Below are 23,782 nucleotides of genomic sequence, written 5' to 3'. Positions count from 1 at the left end.
GCGAGTTACTTAGCAGTTTAATTAATTCAATTTAAAAATAAAATAATGTACTGAATTAAACTGAACATATTAACGTAGAATTATGCACTTTGTGCACCTGAGCAGGAACAGTTTGAGTCAGAAACGGAGATGGCCAGAGCTTGACATTTTTGCAATCATAAAAACACCTGCAAGGCCTGAAAGAGATCAAGCCTCAGCCAAGTAAGAAAAAGTAATGCAAAAGTAACTTAAAAGTAACGTAATCATTAATTTCCATGAAAAATAACTAAGTAACGCAATTTGTTACTTTTTTGGGGAGTAATTTAATATTGTAATTCATTACTTTTAAGAGTAACTTTCCCCAACAAGCGTGACCTTTCGAAGTAATTAAGGTCATGCTGGCACGTAGCAATTCTAGTGCAAGACGATAAATACACTTAAATTGTAAACTGTTATATACAGGATTTATTAATTTTAATTCGTGTTAATTTCAACATTTAATAATACATTATTACAATCAAAAGTTGTAACTGTTAACATTAGTTAATGCACAATAAACTAACATGGACAATTGTCTTGGCATTAACTAACATTAATAAATGCTGATAAACTATATATTTACTAATGTCCTTTGTTGTGTAAAGTGTTACCGATGCTTCATAGACACACATTACAGAATAAGTTTGCCAATTTTCTTTTCTAAATGAACATTGATTATGTTTAGCATCTCTCGGGGCAGAGCACACGTCAGTTCTTCTTTGAAACAAATCCTGATGATAATAGTCCTGAAGAAAGTAAACTAATAATAAATAAGGTTATTTAGCCGTTCTAATGGATGACCTTTGAGCTATCGACATCTGGTGTCAATACCGCTCATAGTTACAAGACACTGCTGGAGTAAGAGCATCAAGAAAAGGTCAAATGTGTGTGTGTGTTTTCCTGATTTGTGTTAGTTACACTCCTCTTTGTCATATTCTCTTTAGCTGTTCCTAGTCATTCATAATTTCTCCTTTTGTTTACGTTTCAAGTTTCGTATTGATTTTGACTTTAAAGCACTTAATATTTTGGCACTTCAATATTTGTCTGATGCTGGTCTCTTAACATCCCGGTAACTTGAGATCTATGGGTAACAGGGCTTTCTCGATTCTGGCACCTAAATTTATTAATTCCTTGCGATAAGAAATGCACATTGTTAAATCTAGTCTTAAAACATAATTTATTTAGGGAAACTTTTATGTGATCTTTTTTTACATTTGTTTGAAATAAGTGTTTTTTTATTTGCATTTAAATTGTTGTTTTATTTACATTTATGTTACTCAGTGTTTTATGTACAGTAAAGCACTTTAAGAAGCTACGTTTAAGGCATTATATAAAAAAAAGGTTGTTATTATTATTATTTTTATTATTAACAACCTTGTTTACACATTGTTTCACATTACATGTGATTCAGTACCAACAGGGCCGGCGTCAAGGGGGGCATTCGCGGTCTGTGCCCCCTCAACAATGTTGTTGTGCCCCCCTACACAGTTTTTTATTAATTTAATATATATCTAGAATAATTAAAATAAATTAAACATTGACTGTTTCATGACTTTTAATATAATCAAATGAGGAAAATATAGTTGATATATGTTTTCCTGAATTAAAATGGACCAGTTCTCTGATTGGTTGTATTGCGGTGTCTCGTGTGTCTTTACGTCTTTAGCATATTAATGTGACTTGATACTAGCAACGTGTTTTTTCGCAGCATTTTATGGATCGTGTAAAATATGGATATTAGAACATTTAGAACGAACCAGCACCTCCTGCTCCATCTGACTTCATGCACACACACCGATTGGCTCAAACTCGGAAATTAGAGGTCGAGGTGGAATTTTCAAATCTACAGGACACTGTTTTAAGGAAGTTTAATGTTCGTACATGCTGCCTTCAGCTTTTTTAAAGGTAGTTAGCGGTGTTTTAAATTACGTAAGCTTAAATATGAAGTGTGGCTATAGACCATTAACAGCATTGCGACATGATTTTGGTAAAGCGGCTTTCACTTGCGGTGTGCGTGCACTATTGAAACCCATTCATTTCAATGACTTGCGCCGTGCGAGGGCGGTTTGTTGTTGCGTCGAGCAAAGCGCTTGCACTCACGCCACGGTCAAAGTTCAAAATAACTTAACTTTTGCTCATAGTTTGTGACCTTCTGCACTTTATACGGGAAATGAGCTGACAGTCTGTACCAGTTGTATGAGTGTGTGCTTGCACTGTATTTGTTGTTTTAATGCCTTGTTTTTTCAAGTTAATGTTGCTAATTCGTGCCCCCCGTTGAAAGCCACGTGCCCCCCTGTTAGTTATGGTCTGACGCTGGCTCTAAGTACCAATACATGCAAATAGAACGGTCATAATTGAGACTTTATTATTGTTTCTGTTTTCCTTATAAACAGCAATGAGATTCAAGATTTAAGATATTTATTTGTCACATACACAGTTAAATGCATACAGTAACCTTCTGAATCTTAAATACTTTATAGACCAGTGGTGGGCATTTAGCTCCAACCCTAACCAAACACACGTAAAAATCTAACCAAATCCCCTTTTATAGACTGTGGACTCAAAAAATCTTGGAAAAAATATATGTGCTAAAGTAAAAAAAATTAAAGTTATAGCGGAGGATTTTCTCGGATTTTAGAAAAGAACCGCCTTCTCCACTTTTTTTAAAAATGCAATTGCGCAACACTCCTGATTGACAACTAGGAGGACCAATAGTCTTGATGATCCACCCGGAAAAAGAAAATCTTCCACAATACCTTTAAGTTTAAGAGACCAACTTAAAAAAATTGAAATATAAAAAGTATCATTTAAATTAACATAACAGAGATTGAAGGTACACTGAAAAAAAAACTTGTGGCCACCGGTTCCACATGTAGTCCTTCCAGAAAAACAGTGTTTTTTTTGTGATTGTTGCGAGCAAAAATCCTTGATCTTGCGGCACTTTTTTAAAAAAAAAATGTGTTGGAATATGCAAGATATTTATGCAATTTTATGCGATGAAATTGCAGGAACTCGCTTAAATTGCGGTAACTTCAAAAACTGTGTGAACTTGCAAAAAACAGTTTGCAGCATTATATTGATGTTCACATCACGTAATTACGTCACTTCCTAACATTCCCATGACAAAAGGGGACATAGCTGCGCATGTGTGTAGTAAATCCAACATTTTCAACTTTCTGCTAAGATATATATGACTTTTTTCTATGAAAATGCTATGAAATCATGCATATTTTGCGGGCAGAAATCTGCAATTTATGTGGCAAAAGTGCAGTGTATTTAAAAAATGCGGCCCCCGCATAAATATTCAGACTGATTATGATTCATGCGATATGATATTGAATCATGCGATCGCATAATCGCGTTTTTCTGGAGGGACTGCATATGATTGAATTAAGTTAATGTTAATTAATGTTAACTTAATTTGAAGAATGTATGAACTGGTGTACATAGATAAAAATCTCTATATATTTTAAGAATTCAATCATGTGCATGTGTTTTTTCAGTGTATTTTTACATGATTTACTATACTCTAAAAAATACCCAGTTACTCTCAACCCAGTGTTGGGTCAAAATGGACAAACCCAACCTGTTGGGTTAAATCAGTGCTTCTCAATTATTTTCTGTCACGCCCCCATAGGAAGAAGTAAACAATTCGCGCCCCCCCAACTCTCCGCCACGACTGTAAATAGTATAATTTGTCTATAAAATTACACATCTGCAAAACATTGTATCCTTATTAACATTAAAGAAAACACAAAAAAAGAAATATCGATCAACTTACAACAAAGAATAACTTTATTAACATTGTTTTTTAGTCTGTAACAAAAAAGACTTAAAATGCATCAATTTGCCTGAAAAAAATCAATCCTTATTTAAAGCATAATATTTTTTGACCATTTGATACTAAAAATTAATTTAAATATAATCAATAAATAATAATAAAAAACTCAAGGGGCTTATCAGCGTGATTGGGGTGTAATGTCTTTAAGTGACGGTGCAAAAAAATCACTTCCTGAAAAAGTATTTTCCGCAGGGTCTTGTGCGCCCCCCCGGTGTCGCTTCGAGCCCCCCCTGGTGGTCCCGCCCCACTATTTGAGAAGCACTGGGTTAAATTAACCTGGAAAATGTTTCGATTTGACCCAACAGTAGGTTAAAACAACCCCGCATTTTGGGTTAAAACAACCCAGCATGGGTTACATTTCAACCCAACGGCTGGGTTTGTCCCTTTTTGACCCAACGCTGGGTTGAAAATAACTTTTTTCTGGAGTGTGGAAACAGAAAGTTTTTCTTTGCAGTTTTTACAAGTTTTACCTACAGATGACAACATTGTATTTACTAAAACTGAAATTACTAAAAACACTGTATTACTGTATGCATGCCAGGACAGTAGTTCGCAAAGTCACTTTGTAAAAAAACACTACGCCTCCATTTGTTTTAGTAGTAGTGGCAATGTCAGCATTTTCACAAATGAAAGATTTTGTAATTTACACAGCGACAAAATGACCGTGTTATTTTGAAAATGTGTATTTTCAGGCTCCCAAAACACAGATGTCGTGTAAGAGATAAGGCAAACGCATAAAAGTTTTCAATTTTTAGTTGAAACTGTTGTCATGTAAATGCCCCCATGTTATTTTTTTATGATGTCAGCAGTTTTGTAACTCTGGAGGAGACACAATCATGGGAGAAATATCTTACCTGGACAGATGCAGGTAGATCAATAAAACTTTAGTGCTATGACAGACTCAGTTGCGTAATGTTTGTCGGCAATCTAAAATGTTCACGGGATGTGTACGCTGTCTTTTAGCAGTCAGCACAACATCAGATCTCCACCGTTTCAAAGTGTTGTGTCCTAGTGTGTAGTTTGTCGCTGTAGTGATCCATAATGGCCACCCGCCTCTTTTTGCCACTCTGTCGGGGTAAAGCACTCTTGTGTGCCACATGGTGACCTTTAGATAATGAGTCATTGTGTTCTGTGTAGTCTATAATCTAGTGCGGCGAACATCTCCACTATTGCGTGTGTGTGTGTGTGTGTGTGTGTGTATGTGCGGTGATCTGCGCTTCACTTCTGCTGGACGGAGAGCCGCTCATCCATCTGTTTATCTGGAGAGAGTGAGTCAAACATTAAACCGCCCGGGCTCGATTTTTATCTGAACGATGGACGCTCGCTTACACCGTATCGATGACTCAGAGTTTTAAAGTGCACCTTTGGAAACTGAGTGATGGTTGAGAGGTAGAGCAGAACAAAATTATGATAAAACATTGCGTGATATGAATAATATCGGATGCAAGTGCTTGGGACACAAACTGAACTGATGTGAAATGAAACAGAACCGAACAAAATTGAAGCGATTATGCTAACACAGTTAAATGTCGCTAACTTTATATTGTCTTTGAAGACATTGACACAAACATATTCGGACAGACAGCAGCTTGTTGATATCAGATATGACTCTGTAAAAGGCACAGCGGGTGCGAACAAACAGCAGGAATTTGATTAGAAATTAGACGCTTCAATCCTCTGCGTCTAACAAGGTGACTGAGTTCATTAAATCACATGGCAGGATGACATTTGTATGTGTGTGCACGAATTCATTCATGCGCGTGTGAGAAAGAGCGTGTGTTTGTGTCCAGATGCATTCATGCATATGTGTGTGTGTTTGGGGGAAATTCATTCATGCGTGTATATGAGGATAAAGTGTGTGTGTGTGTTGATGCAGCATTGTTCCACTAAGGTACAAAATGGTGGACCTGGTGTAGTTTCTAGACTCTTAGGCCGCATTTGCATTGCATGGTTGAAGTGACCCACGAATGTATAAGCACAGAGATTCTCAGATGGTTTCAGGCCTCACTTATATGTGGAAATAAATCACATATGAATCGGATACATGCATCCGCATATGCAATGTAAGCAGGCAGATCGGATATTCCCGTGTCAAGACGTGTCGTATATCATTATAAAAACCTACGTCATTGGCAAATGACGTCAACTCAGGTGGATGTACCCACGATCACATGACTTATCTAAAGGGCCGGGTATACTTTTTTCCGCGTCCGTCTCTGGCGCGCCTGCATCCGGCCAGCTTTCAAAGTATAGGGGAGAATCGAGGCAAAAGTAACGCAGGATGAAAGTACCAAAACGATTTTCTCGGAGCCCTGATAACATTTGCATCTCAAACTATGACAGCATCTTAGGCACACAACCCCTGACCGAGCTGAAGAATATTGCGTTATTTACTCACTGTTTTCCGCTTGTAAATCCGTAAAGGTGTTTTCAACCATGATAAGTAAATTCCTAAAGCGGTTATTATTTCTTATAACGTGTTGTGTTTTTCGTTTCATGTGTTAAAGTACTGATCAATCTACAGGTTAATTAGTGACCTAACACATCCTGAAGTTTCACTTCTTTGAGTTTTTTTAAATAAAAGTAAATAATAAAAAGTAAAATATTTTGTCGCTGTCCGATGAAAACCACGTATCTCCATTTTGCCGATTTTGAGATTTTTCGACGGATTGAATGTCCAGGTTCATTTCCGTATACAGTATGCGTCACATACCTAAATGGCCAATGAAAAGTTGTGAAATCATGTGATCTGATTTTCACGTAAATCCATTTGGTGTCAAAGCTGTCAATCACGCCACGTATCTCCCGCCTGTGAAGCGTCTCGCCGGTCTCGTAAAGTTTCATCGAAGCTCAGCACTGGATATAGCCGAATAAACATAGCCTGTGAGACAATATCTTTCCTTCATCGAGGTAAACGTTCCCCCTGACGCCAGACGTACGTCTAGGAGTGACTAAATTATGGTAGGACTGTGCAAACAAAGTATCTGTCTAGCATAGTGTTATTTACGCTGGGGACATCCCACCGCTTTTTGAAGGCGTTTGGTTAAAATATTCTGAAAAATCAAGCGATGCTTAAGACTGGTTTTGTGGTCCAAGGGTCACATATGTTGCGTTGTATGCTTATGGTGTGTTTTCTTGTACATAGGTAATGAAATTCATTGTAATCATTTATTAAACGCGCTGCTGTTTTCTACGGTATGGTGCTTTGGCACTGTTCGGTTGAGCTGGTGTTGCAGGGACTGTTACATGTGTGATGTGTGCAGTCGACATTGTTGAGGGTTTTATGCTGATTATTTTCTTGTTGTTGACTGGCCAACGCTATGCCCATTTTTGATGCGCCGTTATTCAATATTTTTCCCGTCCTGCAATAATGTTTTTTTATCTGATCTTTTGTCCCCACCACTTTTCAACACAAACAGACGCCCCTGCTGTGTAGCATTACCATGTCAGTGTATTGATTCATTGTCCCTTCATAGCTTGCAAGAGACATTTAATACACTTATAATTATTATTAAATAAATAAGCGTATTTAACTAAGACGTAGGCTATTTAATAAACTGAGCGTATTCATCTGTCAATATGAAACGCGACTTGGGCATTCTAATTAATGATCGGAAGAACGCGTATCGATCAAAGTTACTGTAAAATATGCACGTATGTCCATTTAAACTCAATTTTGGTCAAATGTGGATTATATCATTACACTGGCAAGAATATGGTTACATGTAAATATGCCGTACCAAGTATGACAACGCTACATTTAACTGCTTTTGATATACGGTGTTTTTTTCACTTCCTGAAAAGTAACTGTTTTGGACATACGTGAGTTTCATCGGGCAGCGACGATTTGTTACTTTTGTCCCGCTGCTAATACTGTTGTATATGTTGAAATTTATATTATTTTAATTTGATTTAATTTCATTTTCATAGTATTCAATCTGTTGAAAAAATGTTTTATTCTCAACAATTTAAGTTTGTACGGTTGCTTTTAACACATTTGATAAAACTAAAATTTAAAATTAAAATGTAATTTAATTATTTTTTACAAAGATAAATTACAAAATTTGTTTGCAGTTACATCTTAACGAGGTAATAGTTATGTATATTTAATAAAAACACGTGTAACACAAAAATCTATCTTGTTTTGTTGTGTTACTTTCGTCCCTGCAGGTGGGGTCGAAAGTAACAATTCACTACTTATGTTTAAAATGAAATTATATTTAATTTGTTTTACATTTTTACAAAATTTCACCTTGTATTGATAGACCACACTTGTGAGTTATTGACCACTCCAAATACACTCACCTAAAGGATTATTAGAAACACCATACTAATAATGTGTTTGACCCGCTTTCACCTTCAGAACTGCCTTAATTCTACGTGGCATTGATTCAACAAGGGGCTGAAAGCATTCTTTAGAAATGTTGGCCCATATTGATAGAATAGCATCTTGCAGTTGATGGAGATTTGTGGGATGCACATTCAGGGCACAATGCTCTATTGGGTTGAGATCTGGTGAATGTGGGGGCCATTTTAGTACAGTGAACTCATTGTCATGTTCAGGAAACCAATTTGAAATCATTCGAGCTTTGTGACATGGTGTATTATCCTGCTGGAAGTAGCCATCAGAGGATGGGTACATGGTGGTCATAAAGAAATGGACATGGTCAGAAACAATGCTTAGGTAGGCAGTGGCATTTAAATGATGCCCAATTGGCACTAAGGTGCCTAAAGAATGCCAAGAAAAAATGCCCCACACCATTACACCAATGAGAAATTGAACAGGTGTTCCTAATAAGCCTTTAGGTGAGTCTATATCTCTGTCTATAATAACATTGTCTTTTAAGTTTTTCTGAAAAAATGCTACTTTCGCCCCTGCTCTCCCCTACTCAACCACGGCTACGCGCGGATGGCCGTGTTCGACACGTGACATACGCAATGCAAATGATTTCTTATTCAAATTATTACTCTACCAGGCCGTCAGGGCAGCACTGACATGCAACATTTACAGTATGTTAAAAAATGTAGAATAGGTAGAATATAGCGGATTCATTGCAAACAAAGTTTAGAACAAACAACAAGAAAACAAAGAACAGGAATCAAACATATTGGTGCCGTAAAAATGATGGTGTGTGTGCAAACGCTTTCTATTGCCTTTGTGTAATTGTTTGTAGTGGAGTGTCCTGTCTTAATATTTTCTTGCGCATATGCTGTTGTATGCGTATTGTCCATGCGGCCTCAAATTTTGGGCTGCACACAGATGGTGTGTGTGGACAACCGCAGACCCTCCTGATGACGAAAATGATACAGACAGCCCCAATATACCTTTGGCTTAAGTAGGGCAGTGAAGGACGACCTTTCTGCTTAGTGCAGTAATGCCTAAATGTCTAGTTAAAGAAATAAAGCGCTATAATCTTGTATTTACGCTAGGCTAAGCTAATGTCAGGAACCCCCCAGTAAGCAAGCAACTGTGTGACAGTGTCTTATCGTGAAGAAAAAACTGTAACACTTTACTTGAAGGGGTGTTCATAAGATCATGACATGACACATTCATAATCATGACATGACACATGCTATGAACTTATAGGAGATGTTATGCACGTTTATGACAACTGTCATTAAGTGTCAATTATGTCATTTTTAATGGAAAGATGACATAGTTTGAGATGTCTTTGATATGACAACTTGAAATTAACCAATAGACCCCTTCAAGGTTTGTAAACATTGAATAACTATCGGGTGCGCGCGCAGCATGGGGTCAAACTGTTCATACCATCCAGGCTTTATAATTTAATCTAACAGGGCTGAAAAATGATGACTTACTTCAAATGAAGTGAGCACTACAAACACAAGCCTCTTTGATCTTTGCATTGTTCCAGTCTGCACGTTAATTGCTTGCAGCCGCAGATGTTGTAGTTTTTTGTTTTTGAGATTCTGTATGAATCGCGGAAACTAAACGGAAGACCTGGTGCGATTTTCACAGCCCACGACGTAAGTAGGCATTTTTGACGATACCGAATAATACGCAACTCAATCTGCTGTAATGACTTTTCTGACCCCGACATGCGCAGTTGAAGGGGTCTATACATCATACCTGACCACTTGTTTACCAGTGATACAAATTTAAATTGACATTAAAATGTCATTAAGTGTTAATACTCTGTCATATAGTTTTATAACAGCGTCATGAATATTTTTCTTGACCTCAACTACAGCAGTACTAATATAATTTGTCATTAAAATGTCATTAAGTGTTAATATTCTGTCATATAGTTTTATAACAACATCATGAATATTCTTCAGTTCAAAATGTTTTTTTTAAGTTTCCTCTATGTGTTTAAGAAATAAAATCAATCATTCAATAATAATAATAAAAATATTAATAATAATAATAATTAAAATTGAAAAAATTATACTCTATTGCATTTGGAGACTGATTCACCTAAAATTAAATGAAAAAAGTACAATATTGGATAAAGCCATGCAGCGTTAGGTCCATATGGCTGCAAAGTTAATTACATTAAATTAAATTTATTAAATAATATATAATATTATAATTAATTATTCTGCTATGTCTACCCAGTCTCACAAAGTTTCGTGATATATTCACGTATTTTTTTATTCTTTTTTTGTGCTATTATCACGAAATTTCGTGTTTTTTCGTGATCATATAACGAATTCCTGTTTTCGTGTGATTATCACGTATTGGTTACTCAACTGCTTTTTCCTATTTTTAAACCATTGTCGCTTCGGTTTAGGGTTAGATTTGGTGCTTGCATTAGAATGTCACTTTATATTGGTTTATACAATTTTTTCTGATTTATTTTTTTATGTCGCCTGGCGTTTGGGTTTGGTTAGGGATGTCATTTTATGCAAATCTAACCCTAAACTGAAGCGACAATGGTAAGAAAATAGGACAAAACAGTTGAGTAACCAATACGTGATAATCACACGAAAACAGGAATTCGTTATACGATCACGAAAAAACATGAAATTTCGTGATAATAGCACGAAAAAAGAATCAAAAAAATACGTGACTATATAACGAAATTTCGTGAGACTGGGCTGGCTATGTCATGTTTACGAAAGTTATGTTGTAGCGGTTTATGTCAAGTTGTCATAACAAAGACAATTCAAATAATGCCATATTTGCATTAAAATGACATAATTTAGTAAATGACTCTTGTCATAAATGTGCATAAAATCTCCTTCATGTTCATGACATGATTATAAAGGTGTCATGTCAGTCTTATGAACACCCCTTCAAGTAAAGTGTAACCAAAAAACTTGTGACCATTCTGCGAGCTATGTATTTGACAAACATTATTTTTTATGGGACATCATGTACCTTAATCAATAATGCTGCTCAGTTCTGATTGGTCAGCTTATCACCTCGCCATGGCAACCAGATGTGCCCTTTACTTGCTGGTATAAAGCTCATGTCATGTTGTTGGTTAAGGTCAGGACATATTATGGACATTAAATATAGCATATTACAATAAGACTACCATAATAGAAACCTTTTTGCATTTTTAAATTAAAAGGAAAATTTGAATTTAATTTTGAATTTATTAGAGGGATAGCCCTTGAGATCTCATTTTCGAGGGGGTCGCAATCATTCGATATATCTCATTGTTAAAAAGCGTCGTAACAGGTTTGTAACAACATAAAAGTGAGTAAATGATGAAACATTTTTTTTTATTTTTTGGGTGAACTATACACAATAGGGACAGTAATGTACCCTAATGTTTTCTATACCACCCCAGCGACAAAAAGGTTTCAGTTTTGTGCGTTTTTATCTGTCGGTGTAGAACGTATGGGCCTGTTGATGCGTCAAGAGAATAATGAGATTAAGGCGTCCAAACAGGCATGATGTTGTCTGTCCAGAGCTGATGGAAAAACTATTATCAAAATCATCAAACTGACAGAGACAGGCTGGACTGAGGGATATAAAACAGTGACAGATTGATGTCGTGCACCGATAGGGAGTAACTGAGTTATCGTGCATCTGTGTGTATGTGTTTACAGCGAAACAAGTGATCGCACATGACAGGCATTAAACTGACGGTCGACGGGTGCTGTACGGCTGCATTCATGAAGGCTGATCGAGTCGGAGATTGTTGGTCAGTCGCATCCCTGCTAATGGATGTTGGCGACAGCATACCTTAGTGGTTAGATAATTAACTACTTTAAATTACAGTAGTTTGTATGCTAGAGTCATTTGTTGTGTTTAAAACTAAATGCTGCTCCATGCTGGGTAAATAGTGACCCTGTCTGTGAAATTCAGGCTAATGATGAGATTAAGAGCATCAAAGTTTGATTTTACTCATTGATTTCAATCTTCGACATGATCATACTCAGTCAATATTGAAGATATTATGTAGAATGAGTTTATGTAGAAAACATTAAATACCCAAAAAAAAAGACTTTAGTTGGGTTTTCACATATAATTTTTTTTGCAGAAATTAAACAGGCCTGAGAATTGTAGGCCAGTAAAGCATATGATTTGTGAAATCTCTACTCTTGACTATCGGATGAATCAATGGTGTGGTTATATTAAATTTTCATAGATTCCCACGTGAGCTTCTTTCTTACTCAGTTCATGTCATAGTGAGCAAGACCAAACACACGGTAGGATTGAGCGCATCGACAGACAGGACTAAAACGAGAACCCAGTGGTGTGAAAGATCAACCTTCTGCCACAGATACTGTAGCAAAAAAAAAAAAAAAATGCTTTTAAATTCTCACCGTATCAAAGCTCCTTTAAGGCTCGGCATTAACAGTAAATAAACCTCCTACGTGCACTCGCTGTAATCTCCTGACGTCCCACTCAAGAGCTCTCATGAAGCAAATGTTCAGAGCCAAGCTGCCACGGAGGAAAACAGAGAATCATGAGAATGAAATACTATGAATACCTCAGAATCTGTTTATCTCTTAAAAATAAAGATGCTTAAAGAGTTCTTCACAATGATGCCACAGAGGAACCATTTTTGGTTCCCAAATGAAACGTTCTTACCTTTTTCTAGTAAGAAAAATTTATTTTCACTACAAAGATCCATAGGCAGAAATCCTGGGGGGGGGTCAGGGGGGACATGTCCCCCACCTGAGGTTTGTTCCTACCTAAAATATAATTAAAGACCTTATTTAAAGAGCATAATTATTATTGTAATATAAAGATATATAATTAAAATAATTGTGTAAGTAGGCTCTAAAAATTGCTCAGTTGTTTTAACCCATGCTAGGTAAATATTGGACAGAACACATTGGTGCACTGCAAAAAATGACTTTCTTACTTAGTATTTTTGTAATGACTTTCTTACTTGCCTACAAATTCTTAAAATAAGATTTATTTTCTTGATGAGCAAAATGACCTAGGAAAATAAGTCTAGTTTTTAGACAAAAAATATAAACTTTTAGTAAATTAGTGCTTAAAACAAGCAAAAAAATCTGGCAATAGAATAAGAAAAAAAGTCTTGAAACAAGTTTACTTTTTTCATAAACACTTACACTGCAAAAAATGATTTTCAAGAAAACATTTTATTAGTATTTTTGTCTTGTTTTCAGTAAAAATATCTAAAACTCCTTAAATTAAGATGCTTTTTCTTGATGAGCAAAACGATCCAAGAATATAAGTCTAGTTTTTAGACCAAAAATATCAAATTTAAGTGATTTTGTGCATAAAACAAGCAAAAATATCTGCTTATGGGGTAAGCAATTTTTTCTTGAATATTTCTTGAATTTAGTGTTTAGGAAAAATGTTCAAGATTTTCTTGCTTACCACATTTTTTTTTGCTTGTTTTATGCACAAAATCACTTCAATTTGATATTTTTGGTCTAAAAACTAGACTTCTTGGGTCGTTATGCTCATCGAGAAAAAGCTTCTTAATTTAAGAATTTTTAGAAATATTTTCTGAAAACAAGACAAAAATACTAAATAAATTTCTTGAAAATCATTTTTTGCAGTGTAATTCAATATTTTTTTCTTATTCCATTAGAAGATTTTTTTGGCTTGTTTTAAGCACAAATTCTCTTAAAATTTATATGCTTTTTTGTCTAAAAACTACACTGCAAAAAATTATTTTCAAGAAAAAAAAAATCTTAGTATTTTTGTCTTGTTTTTAGTACAAATATCTAGAAATTCTTAAATTAAGATGTATTTTCTTTATGAGCAAAATGACCCAAGAAAATAAGTATAGTTTTTAGACCAAAAATATCATCAGTGATTTTGTGCATAAAACAAGCAAAAAATCTCCCAATGGGGTAAGCAAAAAAATCAAGCATTTTTCTTAAACACTAAATTCATGAAAAAAATTTTTTTGCTTGTTTTATGGACAAAATCACATAATTTTATATTTTTGGTCTAGCAGTGTGGGTTTAAATTTACCCAATGCTGTTTTAACCCAACTGTTGAAGTTAAAACCACTTGGTTTTACAAGTCTAATATTTTACGTTTTGGTTTGTGAAAAGTTTACATAACTTATGAATGTTCTTTACAGTATGTAGGATGATTTTATGTAGAAAATATAAAAAATACTTTTTCAAATATAAAAATTGGGTACATTTGGGGTAATTTTTAACCCAGCATGTGTTCTGTCCAATATTTACCCAGCATATGTTAAAAACAACCCAGCCCACTTACAAAGATTTTGATTCCTAGGCTAAAACAAGGCAAAATTTAGTCTGTCAGTGAAAATGTAATATGTCTAACTATAGAGCAAAATAAATGAAATAAAATGAATACATAAATGAAACTAAACACCCTGTAATCACCTAGAAGTGGGTGGAAGTGGGTAACTCATATCCGGACTATATTTGGCCTATAGTAAACCTACATGGTAAAATGACGGCAATTGCTTGGTTTGCTGTGGCACCAGGTTAATATTTTTTAAACATTCATAGTAATTTTGATGCTATTTTTGTGTAAATTTTGAACTATAAAAGAACAATTTTTGGCTATAAAAGGCGCCCTGGGTTTGGAATGACATAAGGGTGAGTAAATAATGACAACATTTTAATTAACATTACGTTTAATAGGCCTATTGAGCTTCCTACGAAAGTCTTTACAATTCTGCAATAAATTATCTACAACTCCACAGCGTATACAAATTTTGTGCAGAGTCTTTTTATGTCCAGATATCCATCATAAATAAAGCCAATTCTGTCCAAGTGCACTTTGACCTCTCAACCTACAGACCCCATCGATATTTTTCTCCAAATAAATCACCCCAGCTGTACATGGAAATTACATGCCTTTCCTTTTCAATATGTGCCTGTGCTACTGCACATAAGGTCAAAAGCGCAACACCGACACAGTGAGCACCAGCATAAAGAAAAGAGAAATCTTGCTTGCAAATCGAATCGATCAGGCTCGACTTCTATAAATAGATTCAGTAACGGCACGCTCGAGTAGGCAGGCGGCCTTCAGGGGGAACTGGAAGATCAATCCTTGCATGTCCAGAAGATCAGTAAAAGCCTGGTAAGTTCACACAAGTGCTCAGCAGGAGCCGGGCCGCATGGACCCGGTGTGTCGTGGTGATAAATGTGTGCGTCTGTGGGCGTCGAGCATTGCGGTGGGGGCGGGCCTGTGGGCGTCGAGCACTGCGGTGGGGGCGGGCCGGTGGGCGGCCGGCGTTCAGAAGGTTCTGAAGAGGCTATATGTCAATAGGATGCATTCTCATTAAGCAAGTTGCTATTTCTGTATGGAATATGAATTACAAATGATTTAGTTTTTTGGCTGGATGGTTCCCTTTAGGTGCATATTAATACTAAAGTGTCTTGTTTGATTGGGCTAAAAGCTTTTGTAGGTTTGTATACCATTTAGAAGTCAAATTCATGGTGCTGCAAGTTCATCTAATATTAATTAAATAAAATTTTGGGGGGCATTTGTACAAAGGTTTGCAAAACTTTTTTTTATTCATAAAGCATAACATGAATTGCTGTGGACAAATAAAGGTTCTCGAAATGGTCTTTCTCTGGCTGTATGTTTTCATAAAAATCCGTTAACACTTTGTACTGGAAAAGGTTTTTAAGAAGGTACATTCTCAGAATAAAAGGTACAAAGTTGTCACTGTGGCGTTACCTTTTCAAAAAGTACACTTATGTACCTAAAATCCGACCCGGATTAACACAATGTAGTGGCCTAGTGTGACCACATTTGAAGTGACCCCCCCCCCCCCTAAATGTCTAGTCATTTTTTACTAGGAGCACTGTAGCCCCTCACTGAAAATTTTAACAGCGCAAGCAGAACATTTAGGGGCACACCTTAAGTCAGTCTGCAATGCAATTATTCACATTTTCCCCCAAAATAACTGTATTAATGACAAATACTTTGATAATAAATAGACTTTACTCTCTATGCATTTATTGCACGTCATTATGTAAAATTTAATAGGAAGTTGGAAACTCCCTTGGCTAATTTTAGCCATAAGATACACCAAAAGACTACATTTACAACTAAATGTAGCTTACAACATATCAGATGTCTTTTAAAAAAGCCATAGAGATTCCCTATGCTGATTTTAGCTCAGCAGCTATAGTTAGTATCACTTTAGTTAAGATGTAATTGATTTGTTGCAGGCAACATACATGATATTATTAAACTATATATACAAAAAGTTATATCCAGTGTTATCCAGTTAGCAGAGTGTCATAGCTATACATACTTGTATACTTTACCGTGGGTTCACACTAGCCGCACTTGAGGCATGAAATTCGCGTCTAGTTTGCAGCTTGAATGGTTTGAGTTTACTCGCTTCATTCACGCGTGAAATTGTAGTTATCGAGACATTCACAATGTAAAATTCGTGTCATGAGAGGGGGTTCTGCGACTCCACTCGCTTCCTGTAATCACGTCACTACTAGAGCAAGCTCCTGATTGGTTAACGCGGCGCGTTTTTCCCCCAAGGTTCAAACTGTTCAACTTGTGCGTTTGCCGTGGCAATTGCGTCTACTGTGCCCCGCTAAACGCCTCATTCGCACCGCGAGACCTCCAGATGCGGGTCGACGTGTCTTTACATTGACTTAACATTGAAATCACTCTCGCTTGACGCCTCTACCGCGGCTGGTCTGAACGCAGCACAACGGTACATTCACACGGGGTTTAAGCGTTAACGCTCAATAGAAGGCCTGTCTAAAGCGTGGCCATCAGCCAATCACAGTGGCCGGTACACATGCTCCGGTCTTCCATAAACGTAATTGGCTGGCTCTGCCTAGGTTAGTAAGGCGATCTGATTGGCTGATGCTTGCATTGCCGCTTAAAAAGTTGAGAAATGTTCAACTTCTGCCGTGAGCAACGGCAGTGACGCGGCGCCGACGGATCCACAATTCAGTTCAGCAACGCATGACGTCAACCATTAAAAAAGTGAATAGGAAGCGTCAAAGCTAACGCCCCATGTGAATGTACCGTAAGACCTCTCATCTATAATGCTTTTGGTATAAATTAGGTTCTCCCGATCTCTCATCTTTGAAATGTCTAATGACTCTGCGCCTTGTCGCGCTTCTGAGTGTAAAAATTGTTATCTCAAAAACTTGGTCGCATACTGGTTTCTTTTCAAAAAAGGTACCATCCAAGTGACAACTTTTGTACCTGTTTTGGAGAGTATAAGAAAGAAATGGTTCCTAAAAGCACCTTTGACTGAATGGAAAAACTACTTAAAGGCGGGGTGCATGATCTCTGAAAGCCAATGTTGTCATCTAAAATCACCCAAACAGACACGCCCCTACCCCAATAGAATCTGGATCTTCTTTTGATAGACCCAGGAACCCAGGAAACGATGTTGGTTAGTAGACACGCCCCTTACTGCTGATTGGCTACAAGTGTGTTTTGGTACTCGGCCGGACTCCCTTTTCCAAAGCGTTTTTCAAAAATGGTGCACCTGGCTTTAAACTAAAAATGACTCTTCTGTGGCATCATCTTTATTTTGAAGAGTGAATGCATGATATTTTTCCAAAATGGTGTCCCACCCATTCCAGTTAATCACGAACACCTCCTGCCTGTCAATCATTTTGTGTGTTTAAGTTTGTTAACATAGCCTAGTTGTCACTGAAGTTAGCAAAAAACAAAAAAATGCTTACAGCACTTTAAAAACAAGCCTGTTGAAAACCACTTCAAAGTTTTAAACCATAAATCAGTCAAACACAGACACTAATGTATAATTTAACATTTGTTTGGAAACCCACTGTAAGAAAACATCCACAACAATGCCCACACTTTGAATGGCATCTTCGTCAGTGCTAATGAAAGAGAGCGGTTGAATACTTGTCTTAGCTTACCAAGGTGGGCTGTAGTATATTTTTACTATAGTCTTGACACTTCTTTTCTTACTCATCAGCAGAGATTGTATTAGAAAGACATGTTGGCTAGAATGTGAGTCAGCAAATTTAGTCTTTTTACTTCCAGATAAAGTCTAATTAAGCTAAAAGCTTTACTGGCTCCTATAGTCTCTCTTTCATTCTTTTTTAAACTTATAACACCCAGATTTCATCTCCCACCCCCTCAGAAAGGGCCAAGGGGGCATGGGAGGAAATTTGGCACTAATTGGACACCTCCTGAGCCTCATTTTGCGTGACCTATACTCAATATCTCAATAGCTAGCTCGTGACTCAGCTCACATTTTCTGCCCGAGTCTGTTTGTAAGCAGTGCCAAGATTTGGGAAACTTCCGCTTCTTGGAAATTGATTGATTGGTTTCTTAGAATTTGCTGAAGATGACAGAAGTTATAGATGCTGGCCGGCCACCAGAAAACAACTCGATTTGTTTGTGAAAGTTTGTTGTGGAGTCTTAAGAGTATACTTAAAGGAATAGCTCACCGAAAAAATTAAAATGAACCTTAATGCAATTATAGGAATACATTAGAGCTGGGACGATTCATATTAATAATATCTGTCTGAAATTCATTTTGAATCACAAAGACGATGTTTGCACGGCTCTTTCATATATTGTGGTTCTTTGATCAGTAGAAAGTCCTTATCAATCTAAAATCACTGAGTTTGAGTCGTCTGTAACATGCATTTGAAAAAGCAACACTTGTCAAACATAATCATTATAAATAATAACCTGAAAAGATAAGGAACAGTGATTTAAATATGCTTATATGTATTTTCTGAAGCTAGCTGCATTTGTAAATCTGGTGTGCCTCATACATCCTGAAAAGTTAAAATTTTCAATTCAATTCAATTTTACTTATATAGCGCTTTTCACAATTGTTTAAATGTTTCAAAGCAGCTTTACAACAAGCAAAAAACACAGAAAAATCTTAAAAACATAAATAGCAGAATACAGCAGTTAAGATTAACGATACTAGCGAGCGTAGTAAAAATGTAGCCTATGTAAGACTCCCCAGGGGTTGAAAAAACCCTGTGGGGAAATAGTCCTAGGAGGGGGAAAAACCCTTGGGAGAGAGCCAGACATAGCTGATTATAGAGGATATATTATATAATAAGTATGATTTTTACCAATTTTGTGGGGATTAAAACATAATATATATGTATATATATATATATATACATGGGTAACTATATCACTTCCAATAAAATTTCTGAAAGATGGTTTTGGTCCTTTAAGGTAGTTGTTATCACGCTGATATATGTTCAGTTGTTCATTTTTGTGACAAGTTTCATTTTAGCTAGTAAATTGATGCTATAGAAAAGGGGCGTGTCATTATGACATTTGTGATTGACAGCTTCTCTGAGTGGACTCTCTGTGCTTCGAGGGAAGATTGAAGATATAGCTATTAATTTCCGATTGTATTTAAATGAATAAGTTGTATTTAAATTACCTAATTTTAGCAAGCCAGTCAAATGAGGGGGGCATGGTTGAGCGTTTGGGCAAAAGTTTGATACCGCGGCTTTTTCCTCAAAAACGGCTTTTCAACTCATTTTGTCAGTGTGAAATAACACAGAAATCGGAAATTAATAGTCGATTCCTTCTGCGCATGCCCTGGCTCCAAACTGGGCCCATTGTCGAACATTTTACGGCTAGTTCATTACAATAAAAAGTAAGCACCGTCGTGTAGTCCATCTTTTTTACAGTCTATAGTGTAAATGGTACTTCTTCTGCGGCACATATTGAGTTTCTGCACAAGAGCGCCCTCTCGCTTTTGGATGTAGCGGCTTTCACCATAATTCATTGAGAAGCTTTGTAAGCAGATTTGCATGATTTATCGTCCCAGCCCTAGTATTTATGACTTTCTTTCTTCAGATGAACACAATTAGAGGAATATTAAATAATAGCTTGGCTCTTCCTAGCCTCGTAATGGGATTGAATAGCGGCCAGGTGCTTTAAACCCAAAGGAATCCATACGGCTTCGGTGGTTTAACATGTCTTTTGAAGCAAAACGATACGTTTGTAAGGAAAAAAACGATTTGTACTTTGAGCTTATTTAGAGATCATTAAGTCACGTTTAAATGTAAAGAGCACTGTAAGTTGTGTTTGATCTAAAATTGCGGCATGCTGGATCGACATCAGATGGTCGCTGGTGACTAGTAGTCATGTGTTATGACAAAACACACGGTCGATCACAAGATGCAAGAACCGATGATCGTCTTACGTACTGCCATGGAGAAAGCAAGCCTCCATATTAGATCACAAGTCTCATAATCTAATGATGAGGATTGGAGCATCAAAGTTTGATTACATTCATTGATTTGAATCTTTGACCTTACTTCTTTACATTATGTAGGATGATTTTATGTAGAAAACAATCAATCACAAAAATGACTTTAGCTTGGTTTTCACAAACTGGGTCACATTTTGTTTTTTACAATACAATAACTATATCAACCAGTGAACCATAAATAGGCTGATTTTTAAGAACGAAAGGCATTGTGGCAGCTCATGCATCACTTTCTGTTTCACTTTAGGTCTCCAGCTACTGATATTCTCAGCACGCAGTGTTTGCTCTGATCTGATCCCTGCTGTTTCTGTGCTCCTCAGGTTACGGTCACGCAGCTCCAGGCACAGATGCCGGAAAGGCCTTCTGCATGTTTTATGCGGTTCTGGGGATCCCGCTCACCCTGGTGATGTTCCAGAGCCTCGGAGAACGGATGAACACATTTGTGAAGTACCTGTTGAAGCGCATCAAGAAATGCTGCGGGATGCGCATCACGGAGGTGTCCATGGAGAACATGGTCACCGTGGGCTTCTTCTCCTGCATGGGAACGCTCTGCATTGGAGCGGCTGCTTTCTCCCACTACGAAGACTGGAGTTTTTTTCAGTCGTATTACTATTGCTTCATAACGCTCACCACCATCGGCTTCGGGGACTTCGTAGCCCTTCAAAAGAACAGAGCGCTGCAGAGAAAGCCGGTGTATGTGGCGTTCAGCTTCATGTATATCCTGGTAGGGTTGACGGTGATCGGGGCGTTCCTCAACTTGGTCGTGCTACGTTTCCTGACCATGAACAGCGAGGACGAGCGGCGGGACGCCGAGGAGAGAGCTTCCCTGGCGGGAAACCGCAGTAGCATGGTCATCCATATTCAAGAGGACACGCTCCAGAGGAGTCGACGGAGACGAGAGCAACAGCAGCAGCAGCAGCGCTACAGATCAGAGGTCACCGACCTCCAATCAGTTTGCTCCTGCATGCACTACCATTCGCACGAGTTCGGGAGCTCGGTCGGTCTCGGCCTAGCCATGGGAGGAGGACCGTTTCATCACCAGAACTCGTTCGGCTCGCAGCTGAGCCCGCACCAGTACTACCACTCCACGGTGTCGTACCGCATCGAGGAGATCTCGCCCAGCACATTGAAAAACAGCTTCATACCCTCTCCCATCAGCTCCGTTTCACCCGGGCTGCACAGCTTCACGGAAAACCTCCGACTGATGAGACGACGCAAGTCCATCTGAGGACCAAGATATCACGCGTATCCAATGCTGCTGATCCACGCCACATCATTCCTGCACTTTGTCTTCATTTCGTGGCTCTTACAAGATTACAAATACACAGGAGTGAGGACCTTTTTCCGCTTGATGGATATACGTGTGACTTGTTAGAATTTACAGTAAGGGTTTGAAAAGCATGAAGCATGGATCTCTATTTTTGCAGAAAACATTGCCAGGGCCGCCTTCTTCGCCCTGTTGAGCAGCCACCCGAAAGTGGGTTTGGATACAATAACATGACTCTGATATCATATTAGACGATGTACACTTGAGTTTTGAATAATACAGAGGGATATATATATATACATATATAAATATAATTTTTTAAGGGGCGTATGAAAATGTGGGTTTTATCATACGGTGAGCAGCCTCTTGTTCTTTGTGAGGTACAAGTGCCACATCACCGAAGGATATTTAAAGTTATAAACTGCTTGAAAAGGACTAAACAGTATCAGGTATTGTTTTCTATAAGCAATTCTATTTAAGAAAATAAGACATGAATTCACATCATGCCAAAATATTGTTGCCGACAATAGCATGTGCATTAGTTGTCGTTCGATGTGCGTCACCGTTTCCGTTCCCCCTTTCCGTTTGATTTCGATTGAGACGTTTTTGTGAACGATACATGTGGTAGAGACACTTTTCAAGTGCGTCGCAGATGAGAGACGGCAAAAGTCGGTCACGGACACGAAGGAGAATTGCATGTGCTTCGTTTAAACTGGTATGCATATACTGTCAAAAAGGAAAGCGATGGCTAGCTTAGCGCTGGTTCCGATACAAAAAGCAAATAATCCTTTAAAGTATTTTGTTGAACTTTTGCCTCTAAAATGTCCAGTAATCGAAACATAGCCTACATACGGTCGAACACGTGATCTCAAGGGCCTTCAATAAAGACTCGTGATGGAAATATGACATCACAGGTGATTGTTTATATACACGGCAGCACGTTGACTTATCTATTACTGCGTTGTGAACAGAATCAAATGTATTATGTATGCTAACTGTAGCAATGATTGCTTTTCTCTCAGCCATAACCGTGGCATTTATCTGAATGAAAATGATTTAAATGCATTAATAAAGACACCTATTTATGTATTTTACACGTTTGAGATATGGTTCGAAAATGCCCTGACTATTAAATGGTCTTTTATGGCCCTAAAATTGATTGGGAAATGCAGTGGGTCTGTTTTAGGTGAATAGGTTTTGTTCAACTACTAAATGGGTGATTCTCACGAAAACTTGGTTTTAAAAATGTCAAGCATGAAAATGTAAAAATTGCTTAAATTTACTTTTTTTCCCACCAGACATTGAAAAACAAAGTCTGGAGTAAATGGGAACATTAATTTAAAAACTTTTACTTATCATTTAACACTTTTTGTAACATAATTTAAAAAAATTAGTCCTAAAATATCTCATTACCGCAACAGTCAGAAAACATCAACACTGACATATTTTTAAAATGACATGACAAACCTGAAAGAACATAATTTGGAGATTCTGCACATGCATTTAAAATCAAAGTATTATGCTTCTATTAATTAAATTAACATTTAATAAGCATCTGTTGCGGTAATGATAATCAAAATGTCGTGTAAGCATTCTGACAAGAAAATATTTCAAATTAACTGTAAAAAAATGATCTTACCTGGTAGCCATCTTGAAGTAACTGGTCCATGTGCTCGGTCACTCAAAATCAAACTTTATTAAAATTCTGTATGTGTGCTTAAACTGTTCTCAAAAAGTGTTGCGGAGGATGAGAACATCAGGCATGGACACATCATTTTCCTAATTTTTCTTCATTATTATTATACATGAATATTCAGTAAATATTTTTTCTGTCATCTAAAGTAGTCTAGCAAAACATCCATTTATTTTTTTTCTTAAGATTTTTGTGTTAATTTGATTAAATTACAACATAACGCATGTTCAAACACAGCCGGACACATTGCGGTAATGAGAATTTCAGCAGAAAATGAGATAAAATTTCCAATTATAAATTCTTATGTTGAAATCACACATTGTGCAAGGTAGAACACAGTATTGTGTTAA

At 37.1% G+C, this 23,782-nt stretch overlaps 1 protein-coding gene and 1 long non-coding RNA gene across 2 annotated transcripts in view; one reads left to right on the top strand and one right to left on the bottom strand.

The window, feature by feature from the left end:
* The window catches only part of kcnk9 (potassium channel, subfamily K, member 9), a 61,098-nt gene extending 38,201 nt beyond the window's left edge, over positions 1-22,897 (top strand). Inside the window, exon 2 of the mRNA XM_055219604.2 lies at positions 20,793-22,897. Within this exon, the coding sequence (XP_055075579.2) occupies positions 20,793-21,700 (908 nt within the window). The 3' untranslated portion in view covers positions 21,701-22,897. The remainder of the gene's footprint in view (positions 1-20,792) is intronic.
* LOC129454981 (uncharacterized) overlaps positions 12,504-23,782 on the bottom strand; it is a 75,320-nt gene continuing 64,041 nt past the window's right edge. Inside the window, exons 3-4 of the long non-coding RNA XR_012359831.1 lie at positions 12,876-12,979; positions 12,504-12,725 (exon numbers count right to left, since the gene is read on the bottom strand). This is a non-coding gene — a long non-coding RNA (uncharacterized lncRNA). The remainder of the gene's footprint in view (positions 12,726-12,875; positions 12,980-23,782) is intronic.

The sequence above is a fragment of the Misgurnus anguillicaudatus genome, chromosome 20 (assembly GCF_027580225.2).
Source record: "Misgurnus anguillicaudatus chromosome 20, ASM2758022v2, whole genome shotgun sequence".
Lineage (NCBI taxonomy): Eukaryota > Metazoa > Chordata > Actinopteri > Cypriniformes > Cobitidae > Misgurnus > Misgurnus anguillicaudatus.
The sequence above is the reverse complement of the archived record's forward strand: the minus strand, read 5'-3'. Positions and strand labels throughout refer to the sequence as shown.